The following is an 8777-nucleotide window of genomic DNA, read 5'->3' as shown; positions in this document are numbered from 1 at the left end:
AGACCTTACAGTGAAACGCTTACCTTACAAGCCCTTAACCAACAAGGCAGTTTAGAAAAATACATTTGAAAAAAGAAGAAATAAAAAGTAACAAATCATAAAAGAGCAGCAGTAAAATAACAATAGCAAGGCTATATACAGGGGTACCAGTACAGTCAGTGTGCGGGGCCGCCAGTTAGCCGAGGTAATATGTACATGTAGGTAGAGTTATTAAAGTGACTATGCATCGATATTAACAGAGAGTAGCAGTAGAGTGAAATAGCCTGGGTAGCTGTTCAGGAGTCTTATGGCTTGGGGATAGGAGCTGTTTAGAAGCCTCTAGGACACCGACTTGGCGCTCCGGTACCACTTGCCGTGCAGTAGCAGAGAGTCTATGACTAGGGTGGCTGGAGTCTGACAATTTTTAGGGCCTTCCTCTGGTACATAGGTCCTGGATTGGTGGATGCTTGGCCCCGGTGCTGTACTGGGCCGTACGCTCTACCCTCTGTAGTTCATACTTTCCCCTCTAGATTAGAGATGGTTGTAATCTCCACATTTGTCTCAGATTATATACTTTGATTCACACTCAATTTCCACTTTGAAATCCACAGCTGGATACTGTGGTCTATTCCATGAGGTGAAATGTTCAGAACGAAATATAACGAATATAGCAGACAGACACGATTCCCTGTTCTACATGACAGGTAACCTCACAGAAGCCTTGTGTTACAATAAGGAGTGGTGTTCAAAGAAGGAAGAAGACAAATGCTAAACGGCTGTACTTAACTTTCACCAACAGTGTACTTTCTTATTAAATAGATGTCAAGGAATTGACTTGAATCAGGTCCGTTTCTTGGTATTTAATGAGTGGAAAAGAAAGTGGGATATTGGTGCATTAGTTTACTCTCAGATCAATGGGAGACAATTAAAAAGGACCACAACAATGTTTTTCCATGCAAGAAATCAAATCAAATACTTTCCACAATGGCTCTAGCTGAACATTGAAAGAGGATATGTTCTTTCTCCAGGCTTACTGTTCATACTGTATACTATAGTATAGCAGTAACAATGGTTGCGATGGATGTTAATACTGTGTAAATACTATACCCCTACTATTCAAAGCTGTGCTGAATCGACTGAGTGATATGAACAGGTATGGTTTGACCCCCCCCCCCCCCACCCCCCACCCACCTTTAGTCCCATTGTCTTGACATTAAACAAATGTGTTCCGTCCACAATTAATCACGCTTATATAACAGTATTACTGTACAACTCACACAGAAGGAACTTAGTTCATCTTGCTACATTAAACAATGATTAAATGTTAGACAATCCACTCTTGACCGTTCCTAACAGTACAGAGCCAGACATCCATCCTACAGGTCCTGTATCAATCATGATGATTCAAATGTTTCAGAATAATTCTCCCCAAGTGCATTACAGCACATAGAATCCTTAGAAAGAGTACATGATGAGATAACGTCCTAAAAGAGGAATGGGATCGGTCATCTGGAAATAACCCACGAGTCACTCAATCATTTGAATGATACATTTTCCTAATCACTTAAGGGTTTTAAACATGAAATATTCATGAACATTTCAAGGACTTTGAAAAAATGGTGGCAGCTTACCTTGATCAGTCTGCATTGAAGTGAGCAACAACAACAAAAACAAGCTTGTCATATTAAAAGTTGAAATATTTAATTTTCAAAAACGGGAAAAAATTCTACGCAGATACATAGTTTTTAGTATATCATACAAAGACATTATTTAAATGTTATTGAGTACTGTGTGTTTCTCATCGACTACAGTGAGCGGCAGTTTGAAAGGCTGGCTGAGCTGGTTGGACTACCGGCACAAACCAAAGGGTGAGAGGTCAATAACCAGGAAGTACACGTTAAATCATCATTAAATACCCAGTGTCACAACTTTTTATAGAAAACAACCAAAAGCAGAGCAGGATAATAAAACCTCAAAGGGACATTAAGACACGCAGGAAGACAAACTCAAAGAGCATCACACACAGAGACAGTATACTGTGATTAAACCAGATCAGGGTCCAAATAGGATTCATACATTCTTTTGAATACTTCTTGAATATCATTGCGTTTCATTGAGCCTGACTGGAGTGCCCGATGGGCGTGTTTTGAAGTACATTTGGGACTATTTCATTGGTTCCATTGCACCAGGCAAGCTCAATCAAGCACAGCTAAAGTATTTGAAAGGAAAACAAATACTGGATGAAACCCTACTCATCTAACTCATGGTGTACTCAACAACATACGGTATTCCCATATCTTTTCATAAAGCCAGATTGAAGAGCAGTACTGACCACTGGCAAGACAGGCGAGGAGAATTTATGATAAGAGTCTAATGTGGTAGCTCTGCTGTGCAACACTGCCCTCTTGTGACAATGTAACATATAACACAGGTCCATGTATACCCTCCCTGTTTCAGTCTGTTTTCTTCCATTTGGTGCCTAATGAACACAGCCCAGGTGTTATTGCTACTGTAGACAGATGGAAGTTGTCGATTTCCCTTTATAGGCTTTACAGCTACGTCGTCAGGGGAAGCTGATAAGAACCCAGCAGTGTGGGTGTGTAGGGCTGCGTTCCAATTCCCTGCCTTTCTGCTTATTACTTGTTCACTCCCACCAGATTTGGGGGGGGGTGCCTCAGAGAAGAGTAAATTATCAGACATCAGCTTATGGAAGTCCTTTTTCCAGCCACGCTAGACACCAAGAAGCCCAGAGCCACACAGCCAATCAACGGTCCAGCATGATCAGTGTCCTGTTCAATAGGACACGGCGTAGCATACCATTTAGAAAGCGGAAACAAGCGTTTCATATTGGACACGTTTAGGTACTACCTTTTCGTCCGTGTTGTGCCTAATGAACACAACCAGGGGCTCAAAGCAGCCCCAGACAATCACACACACACACACACACACACACACACACACACACACACACACACACACACACACACACACACACACACACACACACACACACACACACACACACACACACACACACACACACACACACACACACACAACTTAATCTCTAGCTTCAACTCCAGCAACAGTCCTCTGGCTGCTCAGACACGCTACACTTGTGCCTTTAGCAGACTTATACCCCATTAAATGGGCCAGGGCTTTTTGGTATCCACAGGGTAGCTGGGCGTCTAAACAGTCAACTCTAATCATAACAACAACAACAGTCATCATGGTCTTTAAAACAGGAGGCGAAAAGGCAGAAGTCCGTATCCCGGTGGGCGTATAGCTTAGATGGGGTTTGGGTTGGGCTACTAGAGATGTAAAAGCTCACAGTGAGTGGAAAAAGAGGATCCAAGAGGAAAGAAAAGTGAGGAGGCAGTGAGGGAGGGAAGGGGTTAGCTCTCCCTCTAACACAGGGTGCAAGTTAACAACCCCTACCACTTAGAATAATAACACAACCATTAGTGGGAGAAAAACACGCCTGTTTTCGTTGCACTGATGAGACATGGGTAGGTAGGTGGAGGGCAAGGGGAGGGGTCTATGTGGCAATCAGTCAAGTCTCCCTCTCATGAGGGATTGGCCCTTGTGCAATGCATTCTAGGATGTCTGGTTGTAAAGAACTGGTTGTTGCCCGCGGTGGGTCGCTCCACAGTGGTGCTCCGACTGGGATAAAGTGAACCGTTGGAGAACTGAAATAAATACTTGGTAGAAGACAGAGGAACCATCAGCTGGTGTGGTATTTCTCAAGGGGCCCAGGCAGGTAGTCAATCCATCCCGCCACTTTCCCTCCTCATCAATGTCCAATTAGAAGCAGCTGGAAACAAGATCATTTTTAAAAAGCACCTTTTTTATTTGGCTTTCATAAAATATTAAAAATAAAGGGAAAGACCGAAGAGTGTATAAATGGGGCAAGAGGCAGAGCGAGAGAGAAGTTAGTCTTGTGGTTGGAGGAGAGGTGGGGAGCAGACCTCAACCTGTACCTGTGAGGAGAAAAGAGGGATATTAGACTGGGCTTCAACACAACCAATTATACACAATCGCTATTTCTGCCATAGTGCCTCTGCGTAATCACGTTGAGACACACATACGCACCTTCGTCCTCCTCCCCCCAGCCCTCGGCCACCCCGGCCAGCTCGTAGTGCTTCTTCCTGAGCTCCCCTAGACGCTCTCGCTCCTTCTGCAGCTTTGTCTCCAGCTCTAGAACAGAAACCTGACAACACACACAAACACACGGTTTACTTAGACCTGTAACACACACACACACACACACACACACACACACACACACACACACACACACACACACACACACACACACACACACACACACACACACACACACACACACACACACACACACACACACACACACACACAATATTTTTCTTACCTGTGAGTCCATCTCCTGCCTCTTGATCTGAGTGAGGGTCATACTGGAGAAATCCATGGTGTCTGAAGCACACAGTCATAGGAGGGAGAGAGATGGTGAAAGGAGAGAGGGAGAAAAGGGAGGGACATATGAAGATAAAGGAGAGAGAAAGAAATTCAGCATTCGCTCACAAAACATTCAGTCACAATACATCTCACGTTGATCGCCCACTGTGTAAATCCAACGGCACGCTACTGTTAATCCACTCACCTTTCTCCTCGATCTGGGACTTCCCGGACTTGGTGGAGGCTACAACCCCGGCGGTGGCCTGTGTGACCCCTTTGGATGCCAGCTTCAGGCGGCCCAGGTTGGCGTTATCTTTGTCTGCCTTCACCTGCCCAACAGACCAGAGAGTGGATGGGTCACCAACGGGAATGGGTCACGGGTGTGTCTTAAACACATGTAGAGATCTGGTTGACACACTGAGTGATGAGACAGATCTAACTTGGCATGTGTAGATCCGGTTGTGAGTGAGTGTGTCAGGCTTGCACGCACAAGCACAGAGTTTCAGTTACCACAAATCATTACATATAAGAAGTACCGTCTCACCTTGGATGCGGCCACCAGCTGTGCAGTGCTGGCTGCGATCTCATGCGAACACACCATCAGCTCTTCGTACTTGCCCTTGCCCTGCACCACCAGGTCTGCTGCATCTCTATGAGATATATTACGCAGAGCATTATGGGTACTGTAGTGCATCATGCTACGAGTTAAACAGTTATAGGCTATACAGCATGGGGTGGAGTTTTTTTTCTGGTCAGGTCATGTAGTCAGGAAAATCTTCTGGCCTAAATGAGTGTATTCCAGAACACGATAGTGTTGTGGAGAGGTAACAACACTGCTGTGATACAAGGTTAAGTTAGAAGAGAAAGGGTGATACTACTTACACCATGACTGTGGCGCCCCAGCCCACGGCTTTGGAGGCTGAGATCAGGCCTTCTGTCCAGCGAGAGTTCTTGACATAGAAATCCTTCATGGATGCTGCCCCCTGGTGGAAAAAAGATGATATTGGAATATACACTGAGTATACAAAGCATAAGGAACACCTGCTCTTTCCACGACAGACTGACCAGGTGAAAGCTATGATCCCTTATCGATGTCCCTTGTTAAATCCACTTCAATCAGAGTAGATGGAGGGGAGGAGACGGGTTAAAGAAGGATTGTTAAGAGAGACATGGATTGTGACTGTGTGCCAGTGGGTGAGTGGGAAAGACAAAAGATGTAAGTGCCTTTGAAGGGGGTATGGTAGTAGGGGCCTTTGAACGGTGTATGGTAGTAGGGGCCTTTGAACGGTGTATGGTAGTAGGGGCCTTTGAACGGTGGTAGTAGGGGCCTTTGAATGGTAGTAGGGGCCTTTGAACGGGGTATGGTAGTAGGGGCCTTTGAACGGGTATGGTAGTAGGGGCCTTTGAACGTTGTATGGTAGTAGGGGCCTTTGAAGGGGGTATGGTAGTAGGGGCCTTTGAACGGGGTATGGTAGTAGGGGCCTTTGAACGGGGTATGGTAGTAGGGGCCTTTGAACGGGGTATGGTAGTAGGGGCCTTTGAACGGGGTATGGTAGTAGGGGCCTTTGAACGGGGTATGGTAGCAGGGGCCTTTGAACGGGGTATGGTAGCAGGGGCCTTTGAACGGGGTATGGTAGCAGGGGCCTTTGAACGGGGTATGGTAGCAGGGGCCTTTGAACGGGGTATGGTAGTAGGGAACAGGCGCACAGGTTTGAGCCATAACACCTTGGAGAAGAAAAAAAGGCATGTGGCATGGAATGCATAGATGGAACATGTCGGCCATATCTTTAGTGTACAATATGACGTTTCCCCCTCCACGTCAAGTGATAGTGGGAGCACTGAAAAGAAGCTACATTGGCAGCAGAGAAGGCAGCAGCTACATAAAACAAAATACAGCACATGTGCATAAATGGCCATATCAATAGCCCCGGCAAGTCAGGTTCCAGAAAAGCCGGAACAGCAGCCACTCCGTATATTATTATGCACATATGATAGGTTTCTGTTTCTCACTCTGCCACTCTCCACAATGTCCCTTTGCAGATCTTTGGAAGACAGCACGAGCACTTTGATGGCCTGCATCAGGTCTGTACAGGAGGCCAGGATCCTATGTGGGGTGATAGAGGACACATTCGTTCAGCATCTCCACTGTGCAACACATCTTGATATGCGATTCTCAAAGCCAGGGTAGTGTTCATTAGGGCACGCGTTGAAAACGATGTAAAAGGGGATGAAAAAAAATGTGCGTTTCTTACTGGACATGTTCAGGGTGTCCCTCCCTGTTTCAGTCTGTTTTCTTCCATTCGGTGCCTAATGAACACAACCCAGGAGTGGGAGACTCACCTCTCGTTGACCTCCATCTTCACCCCTGTGTCGACAGCACGCGACTTGTTGAGCATGTCCTGTCAATAGTATACAATAGAGGAAATTAGACACCTTTTGGTTGGTACTACTGTAAAATGAAACCAGAGGATTCTTTTCCCACACACATTTCTGTTTTAGTTTGGGTCTTCTTTGGTGATACACACACACACACCCATACACACGTTGAGCTGGTTACCTCTATCCTGGCAGATGCTGACTCCACGGCGGCCGATGTGGCGGCCATTTCCTGCTCCACCAGATCTCCCAGCTCCCCCTGCTGCAGCTCCAGACCCCGAGGACGCAGTTTCTACAGACCAGAGAGAGGGAGATAAGAGAAAAAGAGAGGTGGCATTGGATTTGTTGTTTTTAATGTTCCCTCTAGATGCTGTCAGTTTGACATTTCGGCAAAAATGTTTTTAAAGGACATTTTTAAAGGACAGTTCAGTTCCCCCTCCCTGTGCCCAAGTTCAACTTCTATCATAAGCAGGGTTGTGACCTCCCCTCCACAGGTCACATACTTCGTTGAAAGGATAAGAGGCACTGAGACTCATCTTATCATGATGACATCACCTGGTTTAAATGTGCACAAATAGGCATTATGAGGAAGTTGAGGTTCTCAGAATGATTGCAGGGTGTGGACTTTTGGTAAATTTAGTAGACCTAGAGTACCAGTCAAAAGTTTGGACACACCTACCCATTCAAGGGTTTTTATTATTTTCTACATTGTAGAATAATAGTTAATACATAAAAACTAGGAAATAACACCTATGGAATCATGTAGTGACCAAAAACGTGTTAAACAAAACAAAATAGTTTTGATAGTCCCACTAAGTGCAAACCAGATGGATGGCATATCGCTGCAGAATGCTGTGGTAGCCATGCTGGTTAAGTGTGCCTTGAGTTCTAAATAAACCAGAGTGTCACTAGCAAAGCACCATCACACCTCCTCCTCCAAGCTTCACGGTGGGATCTACACATGCAGAGATCATCCATTCACCTACTCTACTTCTCGCAAAGACACAGCGTTTGGAACCAAAAATTTGAACTCATCAGACCAAAGGACAGATTTCCACCGGTCTAATGTTCATTGCTCGAGTTTCTTGGCCCAAGCAAGTCTCTTCTTATTATTGGTGTGCTTTAGTCGTGGTTTCTTTGCAACAATTCAACCATGAAAGCCTGATGCAAGCAGTCTCCTCTGAACATTTGATGTTGCAATGTGTCTGTTACTTGAACTCTGAAGCATTTATTTGGGCTGCAATTTCTGAGGCTGGTAACTCAAATAAATGAATCCTCTGCAGCAGAGGTAACTCTGGATCTTCCTTTCCTGTGGCGGTACTCAGGAGAGTGCTTGATGGTAGTTGCGACTACACTTTCAGAGTCCGGATTGACTGACCTTCATGTCTTAAAGTCGTTTCTCTTTGCTTATTTGAGCTGTTCTTGCCATAATATGGACTTGGTCTTTTACCAAATAGGGCCATCTTCTGTATACCACCCCTACCTTGTCACAACACAAAAAAATGGTTCAAACACATTAAGGAAAGAAATTCCACAAATGAACTTTTAAGAAGGCACACCTGTCAATTGAAATGCATTCCAGGTGATTACCTCATGAAGCTGGTTGAGAGGATGCCAAGAGTGTGTAAAGCAGTCATCAAAGCAAAGGATGGCTACTTTGAAGAATCTCAAATAAATATACAATATAACACCTTTTTTCATGGTTACTACATGATTCCATATGTGTTATTTCATAGTTCTGATGTCTTTGCTATTATTCTACAATGTAGAAAATAGTACAAATAAAGAGAAACCCTTGAATGAGTATCTGGTGTCCAAACCTTTGACTGGTTACTGTAGGTAACAGGAGTTTGCAGGTCAGGAACGTCACAACCGTATGTCATAACCGTGTCAGTGAAATTCACAACCAGAGAGTGGTAGGCTAGGGAGTGGACAGCAGCACTAATTCTTCACATAAAGCTTTATATCATAAAACTTCCAAGTGGCAT

At 44.8% G+C, this 8777-nt stretch overlaps 1 protein-coding gene across 4 annotated transcripts in view; it reads right to left on the bottom strand.

The window, feature by feature from the left end:
* Positions 1-1658: 1658 nt before the first annotated feature.
* Positions 1659-8777, bottom strand: part of LOC123992885 (huntingtin-interacting protein 1-like) — a 47773-nt gene continuing 40654 nt past the window's right edge. For all 4 annotated transcript variants that reach the window (XM_046294495.1, XM_046294496.1, XM_046294497.1 and 1 more), the window contains 9 exons: positions 6971-7081; positions 6754-6812; positions 6424-6517; positions 5296-5396; positions 4958-5063; positions 4619-4742; positions 4370-4431; positions 4072-4189; positions 1659-3959 (listed from right to left, as the gene is read on the bottom strand). In XM_046294495.1, the coding sequence (XP_046150451.1) occupies positions 3949-3959; positions 4072-4189; positions 4370-4431; positions 4619-4742; positions 4958-5063; positions 5296-5396; positions 6424-6517; positions 6754-6812; positions 6971-7081 (786 nt within the window). In that variant the 3' untranslated portion in view covers positions 1659-3948. The remainder of the gene's footprint in view (positions 3960-4071; positions 4190-4369; positions 4432-4618; positions 4743-4957; positions 5064-5295; positions 5397-6423; positions 6518-6753; positions 6813-6970; positions 7082-8777) is intronic.

Source organism: Oncorhynchus gorbuscha, linkage group LG13 (genome assembly GCF_021184085.1).
Source record: "Oncorhynchus gorbuscha isolate QuinsamMale2020 ecotype Even-year linkage group LG13, OgorEven_v1.0, whole genome shotgun sequence".
In the NCBI taxonomy this organism is placed as follows: domain Eukaryota; kingdom Metazoa; phylum Chordata; class Actinopteri; order Salmoniformes; family Salmonidae; genus Oncorhynchus; species Oncorhynchus gorbuscha.
The sequence above is the reverse complement of the archived record's forward strand: the minus strand, read 5'-3'. Positions and strand labels throughout refer to the sequence as shown.